At 53.7% G+C, this 22202-nt stretch overlaps 1 protein-coding gene across 7 annotated transcripts in view; it reads right to left on the bottom strand.

Annotated features, from left to right (window-relative positions):
- Nucleotides 1–22202, bottom strand: part of PPFIA1 (PTPRF interacting protein alpha 1) — an 85510-nt gene that overhangs the window by 13896 nt on the left and 49412 nt on the right. For 4 of the 7 annotated variants that reach the window (XM_048216128.2, XM_044378350.3, XM_026482968.4 and 1 more), the window contains 8 exons: nt 19866–20001; nt 16994–17217; nt 14672–14903; nt 9536–9687; nt 8511–8683; nt 8161–8254; nt 2611–2692; nt 2311–2511 (listed from right to left, as the gene is read on the bottom strand). In XM_048216128.2, coding sequence (XP_048072085.1) covers nt 2311–2511; nt 2611–2692; nt 8161–8254; nt 8511–8683; nt 9536–9687; nt 14672–14903; nt 16994–17217; nt 19866–20001 — 1294 coding nt within the window. Of the gene's footprint in view, nt 1–616; nt 680–2310; nt 2512–2610; nt 2693–8160; nt 8255–8510; nt 8684–9535; nt 9688–14671; nt 14904–16993; nt 17218–19865; nt 20002–22202 lie in introns of all 7 variants that reach the window. The other 3 variants (XM_044378349.3, XM_044378348.3, XM_044378351.3) reach the window with 1 other exon arrangement.

The following is a 22202-nucleotide window of genomic DNA, read 5'->3' as shown; positions in this document are numbered from 1 at the left end:
GTCAAGAAAAATCAATTACAAGCTTTCATACTCCAGCTCTTTTGCTGCGGTACATATAGTGAAGAGTATATTATAGAGAGTCTCCAACCTGAGCCCAGCTTCCCTCCTCATCCTCCTGGTGTTACGAGGTTAGGAATGCAAAAGAACATAACTATTAGTATTGGTGAGCTTAGTGATGCGAGCAAATCAACACTGTAGGGAAGGTGCAGAGTGATTTGAGTGAAAAAGTTAAAAAAAAAAAACAAAGCATCATGCAAAACTCATGCAAAACCAACAATTCCAATTTCTCATGCAAAGAGCCAATTTCCCATGGCAAGCATGTCAATTTAAGGAGAAAACTAAGGCCAGAACATGAAGACCGAGCGCCAAACTGAGGTCTCTCCTAAAGGAGACAGGAATTAAATCTATTCTAAATAGAGCACGTCTACCAATTTTAAGTTCCTGAAAAAAATCTAAAATAGAATTCCATTTCACACGTTTAACTAATACCTAATGGGAATACTTATCAGAACAATTTAATGTGAAATGACATTTTTGTTTCCCAAGGAAAAGCCAAGAATCGCGCCGTTCTTAGGCGGGGAGCACTGAGGGGGGCAAGCTCGGGGCTGTGACTGACCGTTTGTGGCGTGGCTGTGAGCGTCTCCATCTCTTCATGCGTTAACCAGACATTTCCTGTGGTCTAGGGTGACCCCAGTGACCAACCACATCCAGGGCAAGGGAAGCAGTGACAAAGAGGAAAGGTGGCAGACAGGTAAGCTCAGGCACATAAAAGGAGCAGGTGGAGGCAAAGGCCATTCTTCTCACCTTTTCATTTTAGATGCCCGTATGGAAAATGACAGAACGTTAAAACAAGCTCACCCCCTTCATAGAGAATAACCACACCGGACTAATACTGTGTCGTCAGTGACCCAAGAACAGCCCGTAACTCCTAGCGCTTCACTTGCCATGCTTACCACCTGAGGTATGTAAAATATAAAAACAACACATTTTGTACTTCTGAAAATTGTGGCTGATCCTCAAGCAGCCCTTGTTCGCTACATTTACAGTCTTACCCAAACAAAGCACGACAAGAGCACAGTCCCCAGGTCTAGCTTTGGACTGTGGGACAACGGTCCCCAGCAGGTGCTCCGCAGTGACTGGGCCATGTGGACGGGACAACCTTGTCTGGGGAGCAAGGGGCAGGGCACAGGGCTGAGTGCGTCAAATGGAACGGCCAGTGACTTCAAGGAGCCAAAATACCGGCCCCACTGAAGCGCCACAGCAGACCCGAGGCCTGCAAAAGCGCCATGCTGGCCGCCAGGCCCCTGTGGGTACGGGCTGTACCCTGTCTCACGGTGTGGGGCCCTGCTCAAGGTGGCTCATCATCCCTGTGCATGGACTCCGCTCAGGAGCAGCAGCCTTCACTGGACGGTTTGTATGAAGACTTTGGGAAAACCACCCTATACCTTCATTTCTAGAAAGGCCAAGGTAACTAGAGACAACCGAGCAATGGGGACCTGGTCAGATGCTGTGACAGAACATTCCTGGCACAGAGCTCTCTGGGCCACAGGTAAGAGCACAGACGGACGGTTCATTCCGACTCCTTCCCTCAGAACCAAAGTGAAACAAGCCGGCTGGCAGCCCCTCTCTGTGCAGAGTGACCGCAAGCCCTGAATCGGGCCCTAACCCGCTGCTCGGAGAAGTGCGTCTGTGAGGCTCCTCGGTCTCTTTGTCGGGTTTTCCCTCGGAGCAGACCAAGGGCAGAGCGGGGACCGAGTCAATGTAAAGAACCCGCACTTAACAAATGAGGGGTTGGCCTGCTCTGTCTCTCAGGAACCATCCGTGTTTTCATCAGAGTAGTGTAGACCACTCCATGAGGGGGACCCTCCGTAAGGGCGGTCATGGTCTTCCCACGTGCAGCAGAACCGCACGAGCACAGACGAGGCCCAGCGTGTGCCTGCAAACTCATGGGCTGCTTCAAGCCCGGGACCCCCGGCTCCCTCCATGGGCCGAACACGTCACACAGCAAAACATTGGTCACAGTGCAAGTGGGGAATCGAAACTCTCTCCCCTTCACTTTCGGTCAGTTCATATTAAATCAGAGACAGTTACTTCGCTACGCTTTTAAAAACTCCTATTTCTATATCGCAAAGCCACTGCAGCCAAGGGGCTGTAGACCATTCAGGAAAGGGTCTGTGAACTACCTGACCATCACCAGTCGGAAGCTGTTGTGGCCTTGAAGGCTAAACCTTTAAGTTGGAACACTGGCTGCGTCTGTCAGAACTGGAAGGCAGCAGAAACAGCAGATACACTCTTTCTACAGACACGTACCGTTCTCGAAGTAGGAGGGGCTGATGGACTCGTCAGGGACATGATTTCCTGAATCGCCAGCCTCAGCTTCAGCCTGTGCAGAGGGTTGCTGATGCCGATCTCACGCTGGATCTCCGTGTCCGATAGGGCGGACATGATGGCCCCGCTTTTCACATTGGCTCGGCAAGCGGCCACGTACCAGGCAGGCATCCCAACCCAGAGCTGGAGACAAGCGTTAAGGCCGGAATTATGCACGGCGTCCGGAGGGAGGGACGCGCTCACATGGGAATGTACTCCACCCGGGTTAAAAGAAAGATATACCTCCAGCCAAACGACGACGGTCGGTCCATCCCACTGTGCAAAAGGCAAACCTTGTCTCCGGGCCTCCTCGAGCAATTCATGCCTGCAAATAACAAGAGACTCAGCATCAAAGACTCAGCAGCGCGTGCGTACGTAACACAAGCTGAATGCAGGAGCGATTCTCTTCAGACATTTCTGAAAGTGTCCTCGAGTCCTCTCCCAGCAGAATTAAAGACTTATTGCCGACATGAACGATCCCAGCAGTCTTCGTGTGCAAGGAAGGCTAGTCAAGGAATATCTGAGTAAGGAGGAAAACCGGGTAGGAGAGGCAGCTGCAGCCGGGGCTGAGTGAAGGAGCCTCTGTGAGGGCCTCAAGCGTGCGGCACGGGCAACAACACAGTTTCGCACCGGGAATGGTCTCGTGTGGCTAGTAAGTCACGGGCCGGGCGCCGGCCGTCCAGTCTGCCCTGCTATTTCGGCTCCTCAGGTACTTGAAGTTAAGTCGCAGGGTCAGTCTGTGGTTTCACCCACAGGCTTCATACCCCCAAAGCTTAAATCCCGAAATCCCGACCATGTGTATCAGTGCACACAGGGCAGACTGTGAGACTCAGATATCGTCACGAGCCAACACCCAAGGGCGGCGAGCAGGAAGCAGTCCTGGCGTCCTTACTGCACCAGAAATACTCTGTATGCCTCGTTCTAAAACCCCAAACCCGATTTTACCGTATTAGTGTCTTTAAAAAGGACCGTCTACTGACAATGCGTTATGTAAGAGGCAACACAACAATCTTTATGAATCTTATCTTACTTTTCTGTGTCGTGCACCTAGAAGGCTTTCTGAAAGACACCGATTCTTCCTAAAAATGAAAAGCCTCACAGAGAAGGGTAGGGTTGGACTGGGGGTGGTTTACCCTACGTGTCTGGGCATCCTGAGTTATTTTTCAATCCTTAGGTCACTTTGAGTGTTATTCTTCCTTAATAATTTCTGCAGTACACACCAGTGAATCTTTTATTTTGAAAGATACACATGGGCTCTTTGATATATTTAAACAGTATTAGACTTTTCCTGAGACTGTGAAATCTATGTAAAATTAAAGCTCCAAATGGTTCACATAAATTTCAGGTAAGTGTTCCTTCAATCAACCTTGGGTTTCCTCGGAGTAACAAATATTACAATTATGCAGGACTGATTACATCAGAGAATGCAACAAATCTTTTTTTTTTCTTTCTTTAAAGTAGGCTCTATGCCCAACGTTGGGTTCAAACTCACCACCCTGAGCTCAAGAGTCCTGTGTTCTCCTGACGGAGCCAGCCAGGTGCCCTACAATGCAACACATCTTAAATAGCTTGAGGGGGAAAAAAAAGGGCAAACTTTTCTCATTAAAATAAGCAAAGCTATTCATAAATGAAAAAGAAACGGAGTCCCCCAGGGTTGTGGTCATCCTGCCACGGGGCCCCAGTACTGCCTGGAGCAGGCGGAGGCAATGAATCAACGTGCTCTATCAAATGCTGATTTCCGTGTCCTAAGGACAAATTCTCAAAGACGGTGGCTATATTTTACTCGAATATTTACTTACTCTTGCAAGCCAAGTGAGCCCTAAGAACAATACAAGTAATTCCTTGGCCGATGGGCCGGGGAAAGACCAGAGCTGCAGAAGCGTGGTCAGGAGCCAAGTCCTAAACAGCGCGGCCCAGCCGAGGAGGGGCTCTGCCCCAGGCCAGGAGGCCTTTCAGATGCCCTGCACTCTCAAGGTGCACTGAACAGTGACCAAACCCGGGCCACTCTGCCACACTTTGTCTTTTAATATGACATAGATATTCAGAAGCACCTGGATAGCTCAGTCGGTAGAGCGTGCAACTCTTGATCTCACGGTCGTGAGTTCAAGCCCCACATTGGATGTGGAGCCTGCTTCGGAAAAAAAAAAACCTGGAATAGTCATTGTAAACAAGGACTACAGGGTTAAAGCAGTCCATTAATCCCATGCCCTGGAGGCTGGCATGTGTGATTCTGACTTTACCAGCACCTTCCTCCTGGCAGCGGCCATTTGTGCATGAAAAGCCTTTTCTAGTATGGATGTGCTTGTGGGTTTTGAGCTCAGGCCCATGGTCCTGCAGAGACTGAGATGACACAGTGGAGACAGGGCCATGCAGCAAAGGGACGCAGGAGCCAGCAGGCAGGTGGGGCATCTGCCGGGTGGCTGGGCCAGGCCTCTGCCTGCACTCGACTGCCTCCCCTATCAGTGCACCTACCGGACCCAGGCGGGAACACTTGTATTCTTTCCTTCTCGCAGGGGTGACTGCTCCCCCTCCCATGAAGCAGACCTCCCACCTGCAAGAGGACGACACAGAGCACCTGGACCCTGTGCTGACCGGGAGGGCACGCCCAGGACGCTCAGGCCAGCTCCACTCCCGCCGTGTCTGTCCCTTGCATGTGAACAAGCACACACCCCTTCCCCGGCGGATCTAGGAACTGTGTTCCTTTCGCTGGCCACTGAGAAAGGCCTACTGCACAGAGCCAATCTCCTTCATTCGTGACTCGTGTAAATTAAGCAGCTGTGCAGAAAGTTATGAACTTGCCCATTTACCCACAGGGTCACTCTAATATGCGACAGAACCATCCAGTTTTCTCCTTCTGTACTACAACCACAAAAATAAGCATGACAGGTAACAGTTTACCGGAGGGAAATGAGATATTCGTGTACAGGTCAACTTTCCAGAAAACAACCCTCTTCTGCCGTGAGTTCCAGGGCCTCAAACACGACCCTGGAGGTGCTGGGCCTCTGGCGTGTCCAGCGCACCTCTGCACCTCCGTGCTGAAGAACCTGAGCTGCCAGCCAGGCTGCTGGACGAGTGAGGAGACTCATCTGCCTTCTGCTGTCATTTACTTCCTGCCTCCGCTTTTGGACGCTGCATTTCCCCCTATGGCTGCATCCTCCTCGGTTCACAGCCCGCAAGCCCAGCCGAAGGGGCTGTCCCCTCTGCAGAGGACGAGAGATGAGCACTACGACCGCCACGGATCCATCAGGCCATGTGGTGCGGGGTGACTTAGCTGCGACCTGATTTCCCTTAGTACCAAATTTTAGACCCACACCTGATTTTGCAAACACCTGCTCTAACAGTAAACTGAAGTGGAACGCACCCCAGCCTTGCAATGAGAGTTGCAGGAGAAAGACATTTAGAAATCTGCTCAATTCTACAGGGAACAGGCGCACGTAGGAGAGAAGTCACGTGACCTGGGACAGATGATACGCATTTTTAGAGTTAGGACATAAACATGACAGTAAAGTCGCCTTTTCTAACAAGAAGAGTGTGAGCCTTTGATCATTAAATACTGTATGACAACAGGCGTCTTGCCTCGTCTCTCCGAGCCGGCACCTTGCCCACTACGGCGCGTCGGACGCAGGCGTACGGGGCTGTTCCTCACGCAAATGGCTCTGCCACCCGGAGCACCGCTCTCGAAAATGCGAGGATACCTTCTGAGTCCCTAAAAACTTAACTACTCGTAGCCTACTGCTGACCAGAAGCTTTGCCAATAACATAAACAGTTAACACACATTTTATGTATTACATGTACTATAAGCTGCATTCTTTAATAAACTAACCCAAAGAAAAAGTTTACTAAGAAAATGATAAAGAAAAGACATCTACAGGGCCATACTGTATTTACAAAAAGTCTGCACATAAGTGGACCTGCACAATTCAGACCTGTGCTGTTCAAGCATCAACTGTACATTCTAGAACTTGCCATGCATGACAATGGAGTACGGACAATGACGCACTCTTAGATACTCAGTTACAGCTATGGTAACACAGAACCAAATCCATCAATTTGAACACCTCAGCTCCAGAGAAACCTACACACAGGCACACAGTGTGAAATTGAATCACATGCTGGGGCAAATAACTCAACAAAGGCTATCCTCACACGGCCAAGTACTTAAGCATAGCTCCTGAGAGTGACAAAATAAATGCAGGAGACAGAGGCAACGTTTGGCCAATCTATGCTCCTTTTGATCCTACGTGAAATACACATTTCTGGGAGTAGTGGGGTGGGAGAGCCAGAGGGCACTGCTACAAATCTTACTGTTTTCATTGCAGAAAGTAGAAGGACGTGAAATAAAACACATCAGCAAAATCTAAGGAACAGAATTTTCCTAGCACGGTTCCAGGAGCAAAATGCCTAGTTTCAATATTAAATTTCACACAGCCAAATGGCAACTACCCAAGTTATTTTAAAACATTTTTATACAGTTCAAAGATAGCAACATTCAGATCAGAACCCTGTTATGTGGTTTCTACAAATTTCCATTCCCAGAGAACTGAAAGACTGAGTATTCCTATGATACCGTGAGCAACAACAGAAATAAAAGCATTTCACCTGAAATCAAATCCACAGTACTGGTCAAGATCATTGTTATGACTTATGAAAAGAACACTAAAATGAGGCACATTTCATCAAAGAGAACCAACTGGCAACTCCAAGGGGCTGAAGGGGAGCCAGCTGCTAGCAGAGAGGGTCCCGTGGGCTCAAGTGGGACCATGCGGCCCAGGTTCGGTCCAGACCAGCGCTGGCTCTCAGGGCACCTGAGGGCAGCCAGATGCCTTTCCCATTGTTGGGTTTATCTCGGAGCCCACCGAGTCCTGCCTCCTCCCATCGGCCCCATCTGCCTCCCTGGGCTCACGTCCCGCTCCTCCCCGCTACACACCGCCTGTCCCGCTGAGGAGTGTCAGCTTTGTTTCTCAGTTGTCAGATCGTGGAGATATGGTCCCAACCTGTCCAGTTCATCCACGTAACTCTGCTTTGGGACACGGGGAGCCCACACACAACCTGCTCTGGATGGGAAAGTCGCAGAGAAATGTGCCAACGCTGTGTCTTCGCGCCCTCTCCTGCGGCACCACGACGCCGGAGCTCCTCGGCAGGAAACTGTCCCTACTGTTACCTCGTTTCCAGAATCAAGACAATTGAGAACTGACATGTAATAAATAGACTACAAAACTGAGAGTCTAAGATAAAAATTCAGACTCTCCTGCGGAAGGAAAGAAGGACCACACAGTGAGGATTTCCTGACAGATGACTGGTACGAACAGCAAATTCTGAATGCTGGTGGCCGAGCCGGCACAGCGGCGGTAGTCGCACGCGCGGTTCCGTGCGTCTCATGTTGACAGTACCTCGCGTACACTTACGTAGACACAGACGTGCGTGGGGTACGTGCTCCCCTCGCTCCCACGTACAGAGGAGAAAGCGCAGGAGAGTTACCGCACGGCTCTCCTAGAGCCCCAAGACCGCCCTGAGCCGGGGCCGGGGTGCCAAGCGAGGCGCTGCAAGGCCGAGCCCCAAGTGCAAACCACGACACGCGCTCAGACAGTTCCCGAGGGCCGGGAATCCACGTGAGTCCTTTCAAAACCTCACAAATGCTCCACGAGCTCCAGGAAGCGCCGTTTAGTCAAGGCCTTAGAAGCATCTTTCGGGACACAATACACACAGCTGCACAGTACATTTAATAAATAACCGTCGGTTAAAAATCAGCCGCAGCTCAAAGTTGCTCAGCGAGATGACAAAAAAATACTTACTTTTTTTGAAGTTTACGATTTTTTTCAGCCTGTCCTCCTAATTTGCTGAGTCCCAGGGCGTCCTGAGAGGAGTTCTCTGTCTCTGAAGTAGCAGCTGTGGGGAGGCAGAGGGACTGACATACCAACACAAACCGACGCGGCCACCCACGGGCTCCTCCCGACCGGGGGAAGCGTGTGCGCAGGCAGAGCGCCAGCAGTCCCGAGGGCGCTTCTGACCAGGGGGCTGGCCCGCGGAAGCGTCCACGCCGTCGGGGCCCAAGCCCGCAAGCGCATGCCATGCGACAGCCAGCTCCCGCAACAGGTGCTGTGTGGAGTGCCCAGGCCATAGCGGGCATGAACGGGACACCAACCTGGTCCTGTGGGCTCCTTGCCAGCGTGGCCGGGACGGCCCTTCTCTTTCTTGCCGAACAACCGGCCAATGGAGGACTTGATGCCCTTCTTCTTGGGGGCTTTATGCAGCGAGTCCTGGCTACTATTACTGCTGCTGGGGTTGCTCACGGGGCCGTCCTGCGAGCCTGTGGAGCTTGGGGACAGGAGAGGATCTTTAACAAGAGCTCAGCGCAGCACACCATCCCACTCACACGACCGAGAACGCTTGGCATTTTTAATACCCCTTCAGACTTCCCGGCCAACACCTGAGGTGTCGCCTTCACCAAGTGCGCGACAAGCACAGGCTCCCATCTACACGCCCGGGAGGACTGCCCCGGGGCGGCTGACACCCTCTCCTCCCCTGGGAGGCTGTGATGCCAAGCCACAGGTGGTCGAGGCGCCCTGAGCAGCTCCCTGAGCAGTCCCTTCCCGGGAGCCAGTTAAGGGGGGAGCAGGGGGAGCAGGGGAGCTGGTGGCAGAGCCGCTGCACAGAGGTGCGTGCCGAGCACCGCCTGGCGCGGGACAGAAACACAACCGATGCTAGTTTGGAATGGGGTGCACGAGCAACTGAGTGGCTACCGGAGTGGCCCGGGGGTGAGGACGGTGCGGGCTCTCGACGGCACAAAGGGCACAGAGCACCGCCGCAGAAGGAACCGTCAGGCGCGCGCCGTGCACTGGCACAGGCTCCATCAGGAACAGAAAGTTCTCCACAGTCAGTGTGCAGACTCTGAAGAAAGGACGTCGTCCTAAAAGTGCTGACACCATTCAGCTCCCCTCTTTCCAAACTGACTTCTGTGCAAACAGCTACGCGTCTCCTGCTCCCCGAGCTCCCGCAGGCGTCCCAACAGCATTGTTTATGTCAACTCCTCTTAATTCACTGGTATTTCTTTAAAATCATCGTTCTGACCTTTTTTTCTCCCCCAAAAAAGAGCAAAGATTTCTTAAAACTGCAAACTAACACCCAAGAGTGTTTCCTGCGGGGTGACCAGCACCGAGCGCGCCTTACTTTCTGACGTCCCTGATGTCCTCGTGGCTGACTGTGTGCAGTGCTCCTTTGTGCAGCCTGTCTAAGCGGAGGGATCTTGGGGAGGAAGGGGGGGACGTTTCACATTTTATCGTTGCCTTGTCATCTCGTACCTCTTCCCGGGAAGCCGGCAGCTGCGGGGGAGACAGGGTGAGACCAGTTAGCAAGACACCGCCACAGAACATAGGCTTTAGAGTGCAGCCATAACTGTATTTGAAAACCTAGGGGCGCACAAAAGCCTGGTATCAGCCGAGGCCCGTGCTACGGGGTGGTCCCGCATGTGTGTGTAGGGCACCCCGCAGGCCCCGGAGCCCTCCTCTCCCTGAGACTCCATGCAGCCTGCGGCTCGCCCTCCCCAAAACTCTGCATCACCACGAGGACAGCCAGCGAAGGGGATGGCAGAGACCGGAGCCAGGCCCCGAATCCCGTCACTATACGCCACGGCTGGCACGCGCTCTCCCTGACAAGAGTGCTGAGGGGGGAATGTGTTTATCCCGATGCCATTCACACGAGCACTGGTGACACAGAACCCTCTCGTGCAAAACTGTCCAGATCTTCTTGTTTTGGGGGGAAAGGAAATAGCCTGTCCCATAGTCCATCATTTCTAGTAATGATGCAAACTTTGGTGTCCCTAAGGTCAGGTTCAAAGTGAACAGGCACCCACCCTCCACCCGTGTGTGGACCATGTCTCTCAGCGATGTTACAACCTGAGGACGTATGTGCAGCCTAGAGACAGCCTAGAGGTGCGCACGAAGTGACCCTAGGCTGCCATCCGACAAGATGACCCCCTCCAGAGTCCCCGTGCTTCCTTCTGTGCTGCATCTCTGCAGCCTCGGGCAGGAGGGTGGGCCGCAGGCTCCCGGCAGGGCTCACTTACAGATCTGGGCGTGGTGGCTGCCCAGGGCAGGGCCGGGTCTCACGAGACACGCGTGGCAAACCCCTGTACGAACTGCGAGACTGGGGCAGCCTGTGGTGCTTTGTAACAGGACCTCTGTGGCCGCACAGCGGCTCGGGGACACCCATGCGCGTCAGCACCCAGCGAGCGGACTTCAGGGAAGACAAACCATAACCAAGAGCGGGACAAGTCCTGCGTTCTTTCCTGACTTCCCATCACAGCCATCAGACAACAAAGGCTATCTTAACTGGTTAGAAATCATCAACAGAAAACTTAACACAGATTTCAATAACAAGGAGAGATTTCAAATCCAGGTTAAAGCAATGATCTGCAAAAAACAAACAAAAAAGAACAGGATGGGGGCACGGCACTCGGGGCTGCGCTGACGAGGTCGGCAGAGACACAGTTCCGAGTGCAGGCCCGCCCTGCGCCACAGCCCGGGCCACACCCCAAGCCCCAGCCGGGCCTGCCTGCCCTCCCTCTGCGCTCCCGGGGGAAGTGCACCCCGCCCCGCACTGGGGTCCACCGCACTCGTGCCTACAGGCTGCTGCGGACTCAACTAGAACAGGAGGCTCCACGAGAGCTGGACGTCAGCCCAGCACGCGCCAACCACGAGGGGGGGAGCGGGAGGGCACGGTGCACGGCACATGCTGGCCCTGTCTGTGCCGACCCGGCACTCTGCACGTGCACCTCACTTCATCCCCCAAAACCTCAGAACAAGGCCCTCCAAGAAGCAGTGAGCTCAAGTGACCGCAAGCAGCAGGAGCAGTCGTCCTGCCTGGGGGCTCAGCAGCACGCCCCTTCTTTCACTGAGAAAGTCTGGCTCCCACGCAAACTGCAAAGCCAGCCGGCAGACTCAGACGCTGCTGGGCCCGGCTGCCGGTGTGGGCGCCCGGCCTCTGCGGACCGTGTTCACACAGGCATAATCTGTGGCCCACCTGAGGAGCAGGACTCTGTCACTGTCCTCACGTAACAGGGGAGCAAACCAGGGCACCAAGAGGGTGAAGAGCACACCCGGGGCACAAAACAGTCCATGACAGAGCTGGCGCTTGAACCCAGGAGTTTCACTAAATGGTCACACTGGTCTGCGCAGCGGAGGGGGGCTCCCCTGGCAGCCACCCGGCTCCCAGTACTGAGCCCCCGACCTAGCAGAGGCGCCGCCCTGTCTGCACACGGCTGGGCGGGTCTGGGGTGGGGGTGCACATGGCCCAGGGAGCAAAGCATGACAGTTACGAGGAGACACTCTGGTCAAGGGATCGTTTCCCTGATGCGCTGTACTTCGTCTGAAAATGAGGAGCCCCGATCTGTGGTCATCTGTAGGGAGGAGAAGACCCGAGCCCAGGTGGCGAGAGGACAAACCCGTACTGCACCGCAGTCTCAAGCCTGGCGCCTGGCCTCTCGGCCCCAGTCTCCGCACCTGGGAAATGGGGTCACGACACTAACCTGTGCCTCACAGGGACGTGTGTGAGGGTGACAGGCTCTAAAGCACGCAGTGCAGCGCCTGGCATACACAGCAGGGGCTCACTGAATGCTGCTGGCATGATTACCAAAGCTGGTTGTGCCCAAGTCTAAAATCTATGGCTCTACTTCAATAATTTCTCTTTTTGAAAACTATTATTATGTCAGGGGCACCTGGCTGGCTCAGTCGGTTAAGCATCTGCCTTCGGCTCAGGTCATGATCCCAGGGTCCTGCATCGAGCCTGGCGTTGGGCTCCCTGCTCAGCGGGGAGTCTGCTTCTCCCTCTGCCTGCCACTCCCCCTGCTCGTGTTCTCTAAGTAAATAAAAATCTTCAAAAATCAAACTATTACGTCTGGTATAACCAAGTACGCAGCGAGCAGCAGACACACGTGAGAGAAAGGCGCGACCCCCACCCCCCGTCCGTGGCAGTGATCTGGGGGCGACCGCCACACTGGAGTGCCGTGGGCCCTGCACTTCCCCGGACGCGCGTGCTGCATGCTGACACACAGCTAGGGCGCACGCCTGGGGAGTGAGGGGCCCTCTTCCACGTGTCGCAAACAGAGGGATGTTCAACTACTAAAAACTTTACCTTTCTACGATGTTTCCTTAAATCACTAGGCTGATAGAGGCATGCAAAGAAACGAAGAGAAATCAGATTTACTGCACACTCTGAAGTTAAAAATTCAAGGACCAGAACAAATATATTTAAAAAACAGTAGTAGGACAGATATAAGTGAGATAAGACTTAGAAACAACGTAACTGCAAATAGAACTTTTTTTCACCACAAATTTAAATATAATAGGTTATTTGAGATTTACTAGAAAAACGCTGTAACTTATTACTCGGGGAGATAAATTCCATGATAACACCACACCTAATTAAAATACGGCATTTTGTGTAACACAGGGACCCAAGAGCTGTCTGTTCCAAACTCTTCTTGAGTCTGTCTCCCTTACTGAAAGCCACGTTGCACGTTTACAACATCAGTCTCACGATGCAGAGTCCCTGCACCTCCTCGAGCAGCCAGCAAACCCGCTCTGGGGAATGACCTGCGGGACGCTAACGTAAAACCCTCACCTAGAACGGATTTCACACTTCTCACACATACATACATGCATCGTTTAGAGCAGGGGCCCCGTGCGGGTCTGTAAGAATGACCGCCGTGCAACAGCAGGCAGCACCTCTCCCTTCTGTGACCCAGTATCTGACGGGAGAGACAGTCTACGAAGGCAGGAAGTGCACAGCTCGGTAGGCTGACGACACTTCTAGTTGAATACACATCAAAACCAGAACGTATGCCACTGGTGTCAGGCTTCCATTAATTCTATGCTTAGGGCCTTATTTCTTTATATAAGAAACACTTCGTTTCCGAATTACGTATCTCCTACGCAGTTCTGAGTAAAAAACACTCCTGACTCCCCTGTACCATGCCTTTACCCACACCTATTACACAGTAACACGCTAATTACAATGGAGCTCTATCGGGGGGAAGAAAAACCGCACGATGTAACGAGACATGACGATGGAGGAGAAACCACGCTATCGAGCCACGACAGACCACACACACCTGAGCATGCGGTGGGGGGTGTTACGGCAGGGGGCTGGACGAGCAAAACACCGGCTGGGGCCGGGAGCCTGAGATCTGCGTTCACAGGGACCAACCAAACCAAGGATGAGACAGGAAATCAAGACCAGCCACGGAAGCAGAGACACTGTCAGCCAGCGTTCAGAATCACAAAAACAGGGGAAAAAATAAACGTAACTATTTTTTGTAACTACTCTTAAAATTCTCCGAAAGGAAGCACAAAACCACAAATGAAACCGTCGAAGAATTTAAAATATTAGCTAATTAGCTAATGATGTGAATTATAAAAACAGTGTGTCAAAATACCACAAAATGGACTCGTTACCCCTTCAGATGCCACTACAATGATTCACAGCTGATTTAATTACACGCTGGCTAACAATGCAGCTAAAAATAAAAACGGACAGAAGAGAGACTAACGGAAGTGCAGCTGAAAAGCAGAACGCTGTGAACATGATTTTATGAGGGAAAGAGGCAGTGTGCTCATAAAACCTAAGCTACATACACAGGAAAGTTATAAAACATTCTTTAGCGCTGCACACTCATCATCGAAGATGACAGTCACACTATCACTGTGTTTCCAGACCCTGGTGAGCGAAGATGGCCCTGTGCCTCCCCAGGAAGCCACGCAGGCATGTGGCTCACGCTGGTGCCATCCTGGCCTCGCACACAGAGCTGGTGTCAAGAATGCGGTCGAGCGCATCGTGGAGAAAACCAATGTAAGCTTTATTTGACTGCATATCCTGTACCCTCCAGGCAGGCATCTCTAATGCAAAGGAGGACAGCAGTGACTCCCCCTGTCCGCTTTCTACATGCTACGAAGACTTTCTGCGTTTACTTCTGTGAAACCATCTATTCCTAGAAGACAAGAATATTCCCCTTGGAGCTGCTATGCCTGGCACAGGCCCATGTTGTCCAAAATAACACAAATAAAAACTCTGATGGGTTTATGATGATGTGCTAAACCAGTCATCCAAACACTATAATCAATTTGTCCCTGTGCTATTGCCGAGTGATTAAATGCTAGCTGGTTTAAAATATCTTGAACCTCTGAGCATAACAAATGAACCTTATTTCCTTCTGGGTAAGAAACCAAACCAAACCATATCTGTCGAGTCTGAGACTGAACTCAGGGGCTGGGGTGGGGGGCGCAGTAGGCAGAAGAGGTAAATACTCACTAGAGTCATGACCCCCAGTCTGTCCACCTCCCTGGCGGGGCTGTGCGGGCCCCTTCTTGGGGTGGAGCGCCCGCTGTGTGGAGGGGACGGGCCTGTGAGCGTGGACGTGGGGTGCTGGGGGGCGGCGCCCACCGATCGGAATCGACCCGGGCTATCTAAGCTGCCGCTGCCCACTCGGCTCTCGATCTCCTCCGCCCGCTGCTCCGTGCTCTCCTTCTCTTCTTGTATCAGCCTGGAACAGAAGCAAACAGTCAGCCTTGCTTCCCCAGCAAACAGATGAATGCATCTGCCCAACACATCTGTGCTTGCTTCGACCGTACTAGGATCAGGAGACCCCAGTAACAGTCGCTCCACTGATACTTCAGCAAACAGGTTCCACTTTGCCTTCTTCGTACACTCAGTTTTAGAACCCCACGAAGTAAATCTTCCACTGAGGCCTGCAAAGTTGCTTCCCGTCACTCGTGTCTGACTGGACTTACGCGCACTGAAATCCTGATGGGGGCCTGCTGGCAACTCGCTTCCTGCATAATGGGCCTACGTGACCCTTACAATTCTCAGGGCAAAGATGCATGCTTATCGACCAAATGCTTCAACTGGAAATCAGGAACTCTGACATAACTGAAGAACCGATCCATGAAGCAATTGGGAGTTCCCAAACACTTAGGCGTCTAGATTACATGAAAAGGTTGAGTTGATTTTTTTTTAAGGCTGAATTCAAACAAAAGTCTTATTTGAAGGAATTTTTGACCAGCCTCCTCTGAGTTTCTGGATTCACATCAACCATTCTCTGCTAATTTGGAATTGAAGGTGAACACGCTTCTCCCCTAATGTATAATGTGTCAGTAAACAGCAGTTTCAATATATGACTACGTGAATTATTATTCTATCATCAACAGACAGAACCCACGTAGTAACCTTCCCAATCACAGGTTCTACTTACATTCTCTGAAAGTGTGTTTTGTTACGGATAAGAAGTCGGTGGACAGACTTGACCACTGGTATCCGGTCAACTCACATGAAGAAAGATCACTTTTACCTGGCCCTGCACTACACTCACTTCTCACTTCCCAGGCGGACGGGGAAAGGCTTCAGTGCTGAGGCAGTCAGCATGGAGCCTGCAGAAGTCCTTCCCGCTTCGAAGCCTGCAGCTCTTCCCTCTTTCTCCCACTAACGTTTCTGTCTCTATCTCCTGCTCCCTGTGGGCAGGAACAAGTGTGTCTGCTCGTGCTGACTTTATGAGAACAAAATCTGGGCAGGAACGCTACCCTGGGGCCACTGCAGGGTCACTAGCACGTGGCTGCAGGACACACAGAGCCACCCTTGGCCCCCTGGGCACACCACTACCCCTCTCCCACCAGCCTCCATCACCATGGGGGGAGTCTCTGGATCCTCTTCCCCGTGGGCCCAGTGCTTTGTAAAGTCAGTACTATAACTGGTAAGAGCATTTCTAAAAAAAAGCCCTTTGAAATAGTGAAGAGACTGAAAGATCTACATCCTCTGACCTCACACTGCTCTACCATGGACAAATTTTGACATATGATGTTCATTTAACATAGCAAAACGCAAGCATGAGTGGGAATCTGCCAACCCCGGAATCCAAGCTTGGCTTTTCCGTTTGGGCAGCTGAAGGACACAAGCTGGCCGTCTCCGGGCTGGGAATGCGCGAGCGGCGGGCAGACGCCACCTCGGCACTTCGCCCACACGGGGTGCAGAGTTAGGGGACACTCCAGCTAGAAGGGGGTGGAGAAGCAGCCCCCCCCACCTGCGGCCGCACGCTTCACCTTCCACTTGCTTGCACTGAGCTCTGACATATCTAAGTCACCCTGTCTTCTGCCCCACGAAAGACCCCGGCTTCTTCTTATCCTCAAGTGCGCCAGGCCAGTCCACTTCCCCCCACTCTGCGGTGCCCCGCTGCACACATCTTCCCTCCACATGGCGGATTAGGGACAGCACCCCAATCCATCCTCAGCTCTTGCCACCCTGGGCGAGTCTGGAGCCCCACCTGGCACGGAGGAGCACTGCAGACACATACCGGGTGCCCCTGCGGTCCTCTCCAGCTCTGTCAGCTTTTCGGGGAAGGGACCGAACACCTTCCGCTCTTCGCCCAGATCTTACACAAACATGCCAATACCATGACCCTGGAGAGAATGCCCTGTTTAACTGAATGTTATAATCAAGGGCAATCTCAAAACTTAATTCTTAAAATAGAATGGAAGAAGTTTTGTTATCATGGGACACACAGAAAGCGTTCACGGTATTTGTTCCAGACTTTCCTGGGTGCAATACCACTCCCCAGACATACGTCTCCGCGGTGCGGTGTACCTGATCTCTTTGTTGATGGCGTCCAGCTGTTCCTGAAGCATCATGGCCAGCGTCTGGGCATCGGCCTGCCCACTGGGGGACAGGAGAGCAGCCGAACTGAAGAGAGTGTCCCTGTCGTCTTCACCATCAGACACGTCAACATCACTCTCAAATGCCTGGGCCACGTTTGCCAGCACACTAGCTTGCTGGGCACGCTCCCAGTCCTGTTCATTCAAAGTCTGCACCTATAAATAAGAAAAGGGAGTCTCAGCAAAGACAGAAAGAAACAGTAGCAGTTACAGAAACTTCAAAGACAACTATCAGAAAGTTTAGAAGTTTCCAAACGGGAGCCCCAAAGAAACGGGGACGGGCTGCGCTTCCAAGCTGCTGACATCTGTGGGGCAACAAGCAGTATTTCGGGTGCAGGGCGAGGGGGGTGGCCTATTGCCTAGAGTGCCTGCGAGGCTCTCGCCTACAGTGGATGCATTTCTGTGACGTCATTCACACGGCGGGACGACCACCTCAGAAACAAAATCTGAAAATTAAAACAATACCTCGGTGCCAGTCAGCCACCCTCACGGGAAGTAAAAAACCCATGAAATCCACGGAGGCTGGGTGCGCCTCAGTGGCCCTGACATCTCACTGGTGTCCCCACGCAGGGGACCTGGAGCTGCCGGAGTGTCCCGACCTCCCTTCCAGAGGCTGAGCGGCGAGGACGCGGCACCTGTCCTCGGGTGGCAGAGGTGCCCCCGTGCTGAGCCCAAACACTCCCGTCCCAGCAAGGGGGGTGCTCACAGGCACAGCACATGGGACCCACGGCACACAGTGCCTCTGCTCGGCCCTCAAGCCCCGGGGACAGCCCCACCTGCAGGCACAGGGCCCGGCCCTTGGCGTACTCAAGGACATCATTCTGATCCCTCTCTCTGGATAATCAACTTTCTACCAGTTCATTCACATCAGCCTAAAAATGTTTTCTCCCTTCTTCCTCCAAACTAACAAAACAGAAAGCACTCAGCTTTTACCCCAGGACTCCTTCCAGCAGCCTCTGCGTCTCTGCCGCCACCCAGAGTGCAGGCTCTCCAGAACGCTGCCCCTATTCAGTCTGCACATTCTCTCCTCCCAGACTCGGGAGCATGTCGCAAGCGGGCTCCGCCAGAATCGGTCCCCGCTCGCCAGCGAGTCGCATGCTACTAGTGCACCACCATCCTTGACCTCACCCTGCCCGGCCCAGCGGTGGGACTGGGCCTGGCGCTCTCCCCCCCTCCCCCGAGTACCTTGCGCACTGGGTGCCTCCTGCCTCGCCGTCACTGCTCCTTCTCTGCCGGTTCCCTCACCACCCCACCCCCCGGCCTCTGCACTGGGGAGCACCCGGAGCTCCAACCTCGGACCTTGGGTCAATCCACAGGCACCCACTTGATGACTTTATCTTGCCCGTGCCTCTAGATGCCACCAGTGTGTCCTGGCTTCAATCTTTCTGTCCAGTCAAGGCCTCCTCAGGCCCAGGCTACAGTAACCAACCGCTCACCCAACATGTCCCGTTGGGTGTCTGATGGGCCTGCCGACCTGTGTGCTGGGCCGAGGCCCTGCACTAGCCTCCATGACCCTGCTCACCTCAGGAGACAGACTTCCGTCCTCTGCTGCTCAGCACCCCCCCCACCGGAGCCCCCTGCCTGTTGCTTTCCCTCATGCTCCAGATCTGATCCGTCCGCACCTCTTGTTGGCACGACCTTGTGATACACCCACATGGCTACTTCTCTCCCCTCCTTCAGGTCTTTGCTCAAACGTCTGCTGGTGACACCTCCCTGGCCACTCCATTTAACATTCTTATTCCCCTCCCCATTCCACGAATTGGGGTACCCGATGTCCTTATCCGACGTACTACCATCTGACACCGTAGTGGTTTAAAAACACGTCTACGGGTTCTTTAACACCTCCTTGCTTTGAGAGATGAAGGGCAACTCTTCACTCCAACCCCGTGGGTCGGCAGGACTCACGCCTCCTCTAACAAGCTGGATGCAGTGGAGGGAAGGCGGCAGCTTCCAAGACTAGGGCAGAGGAGGGTCTGGGGCCCTCTCCCTGCTCTCTCTCAGCATGAGTTCTGGGGGAAGCTGGCTGCCATGCTGTGAGGACAACCAAGTGGCCCGTGGAGAGGTCATGGGGTGAAGAACTGAGGCCCCCCGCCACAGCCAGGCAAGGGAGCTGGAAGCGCACCTGCCAGCCCCAGGTGGACCTTCCGGCAGCGCGACCTCAGGAGATCCTGAGCCAGAGGCACTCTGCTAAGCCCTCCTACGTTCACAGACACCGGGAACTACTAAGCGTTCATTCTAAGCCACTAAGCTTCGCAGCAATTTGTTAAACAGCAGCAGACAACTGAGAGATGTACCGTATGTGCCTTTCCATTGACTGGCCTCTCCTCACTACACTGTGCCTGCAGAGGGCTCAGCCTCTTGTCTGTCCTTACTCACTGCTGCAGCCCCACGTCTCCGTGATGCCTGGCCCAAACTCGTTCAATGAGCGTGGGCACTCAAAATGCAGACACGGCTATAAAGACACATGCTGCTGACCAAAGTATGAATGTACGTGAACTTATAAACGTGAATTCTTTTTGCTTAAGGACGAATACTCGTGTTTACTCTTAATATTTCAAAACTGTACTAATTAGCACTGTGCCGTCTTTAACCATAGGTCATGCTTTATCCCCATTTCTACTCTTCAAAAAGAAAGCAAGCCCTAAAAGTAGATTCTTAGCCAGCAAAAGAAGAGGGAAGGAGAGAGAGAAAAAGTGACCTATCGGCAGTGTAACTCCAGAGCAGCCTCAAAGTCAGAGGACAAGATAGGTGACTTTCGTGGAGGTGGGGGGATCCAAGAGCCCGCTGGGGACGGCGGCCCTTGCCTTGGAAGGCTCATCTCGCAGAGCGGCCAGACGGCCCTTCTGGGGGCGCCGTAACACCGCACTGCTGCTGTAGGAGTCTGTGGGACCGTCTGCCACAGGGAACCGGAAGTCAGGGACACTGCCCAAGTGCGGTCGGCTGAAACATGGAAAAAAAAAAAAAAAGAAAAGGTCGTTACTGGAAGAAAAGTGAACTGTGAGCTTTGTCAGCCAAGCCAGAACCTGTCAGCTTGGAAAACGATTTCACGGAAAAAGGCCTCCAAGGAGGGCATCTGTTCCCCTTGCCCCCGTAACAGCCCGCTGCCTACGCCCTGTGGAGAGTGTCCCTGCCCCAGCATGTGCAACACCTGGACACCCAGGAAAAGCAGGGCAGATGCCCCACACAGGCAGGTGAGTGCGCCATGGCCCGACTGCCTGGAGCCAGAGGACGGATGTGCTCTCCAGCTCAGAACCTGCCCCCAGGCTTTCTGTCCTACATTTCTGTGCCCCCTTCCCCTCAAATGACCAGGAAGCACACCGACCCCTCACGTGGGCCTTCAACTGCCATTGTCCCACTTGTGCCAAGGCCCATGGTGTGAGGCCCATCGGCCACAGGGATCCGCCACCTGCCACTAACAGGCGCCCCAGGGGCACCGGCGGCAGAAGCTTCTAAACCCAAGCTCGCAGCTTACATGAACTGGGTTTGGCAGCACACTTGGTGTTTCCAGGTCAAAAGCACAGACCTGTGTACAGTCTGACTGACAGACAACCGACAGCCTCGGCGGGAGAAGTCCCAAGGGAAGGCAGATGGAGCCCTGGGCACCGAGGACGGAGATGCTGAAGTGGGCCGTGAGTGGCTCTCCTCAGCAAAGGCTCAGACAGGAATCGGTCAGCAAAGGGGAAGGAGCGCGGCGGCTGCCAGCCCGCCCGCCCAGCCTCAGCCATGGGCTCCCCCAGCACCTCAACCATGGCACGGAGTCCAGTGGCTCCTTGCTCTCTGGGAAAGAAGAATGGCTGCCTTCGTTGTCAGAAATCCTTAAGGTCCTGAGAGACAGAACCCACTCATCTGATTAAGGTCAATTCAAGAGGGGACCCCTGGCGCCTCCCCGCACAGTTTGCAGACAGGACCGCTTTGACAGGCCGCCTCTTCCACTTGTGCTCCACACACCTCCCTGCGGTTGTTAAAGGAACGTCTCCGTTCAGTGTTGCTTGAGGGTGTGCTGGCCACAACCTCCCTTCGCTTCCTCTAGCCCCTGCTTCCTGGTGAAGCCGCCCGTCCGCGCTCAGCAGGAGTTCAAGCACGGCCGCTTTGGAGCCAGAGCACATCGAAAAATCAGTGGGAGCTACACGCACAAAACCCTGCATGTGATGTGGGGTGGTTCACGGATCCTTCAAAGGTCATGGGTGTCACCTAATTCTGACGCTTTCTGGGGCTCACTTCCTCCCGAGCCCACCACCCTGCATCTGCATCCCCAAGCTCTGTCCCTTTGGCCCCGTCTGCGTGTGGAAGCCCGCCGGTCACCTCTCTCCCGCTCTGCAACCTCGACCGTCTCTTCCTGCTGGAGAAGGTCACATCAACAAGACCAGGGGGCCTGAGCTTGCCGGCTGCCAGCTATCTTTCCAGTTCCGTCCCCCATGGCCCGCCATGCTTACTGCGACACTACTTCTGTTCCACAGCTCCTACCAGCCTCTCGTCTGCCACCGGAGATGAGACCGCCACATGACACTGCTTGAAACACACCCCCTCCTCTGTACCTGGCCTCCTGCCCACAGTCTTTGGAGCACACAGCCGCCCGTGACCGTGGCCGCCCCCGCTGCCCCCTCTACCCTTCACGTTTGCTAGCACACCCAGGACAGGAAGACATGCGCAGACTTCATCATCACACTGTCCCAGGTGCCACCCCTCAGGTTCCTGCACGGGCCCTTCCCTTCAGTACTCCAACTTCCGTAAGAGTGGAGGGCCCCGTGTCCACCTCCTCCCGTCTGCTCACTCAGGCCTCCTCACACACACGCCTTCAAGCCCTTGGGCAGCGACAGGCATGACCCCGGCCTCTCGCCAGCGAGGCTCTCGATCAGCAAACCAAGAGACTGCTCTGTGCCCTGACCCTCCGGCACACTTCCCTCTCTGCATACACACTCGCGCTCCTCCTCGAAGTTCTCCCTCCTCCTGGTTCCACAGACAGGGACAGCTTCCGGCTCTGCCTCTCTGTGACTCTACCTTCCCTGACGTGTCCTCCCCCTTCCTACAGGCAGGCTCAACGGGGACAGCCGCAAGATACCCTCAGCCCTCGAGACCCCACGTTTGTGACTGCAGAAACACCTGTGCAGCCTGAGTGGGCCTGTGATCTGAGCAGGAGCCCG

The sequence above is a fragment of the Ursus arctos genome, unplaced genomic scaffold, assembly GCF_023065955.2.
Source record: "Ursus arctos isolate Adak ecotype North America unplaced genomic scaffold, UrsArc2.0 scaffold_23, whole genome shotgun sequence".
NCBI classification, from domain to species: Eukaryota; Metazoa; Chordata; class Mammalia; order Carnivora; family Ursidae; genus Ursus; species Ursus arctos.
This window is presented reverse-complemented; position numbering and strand designations above follow the sequence as displayed.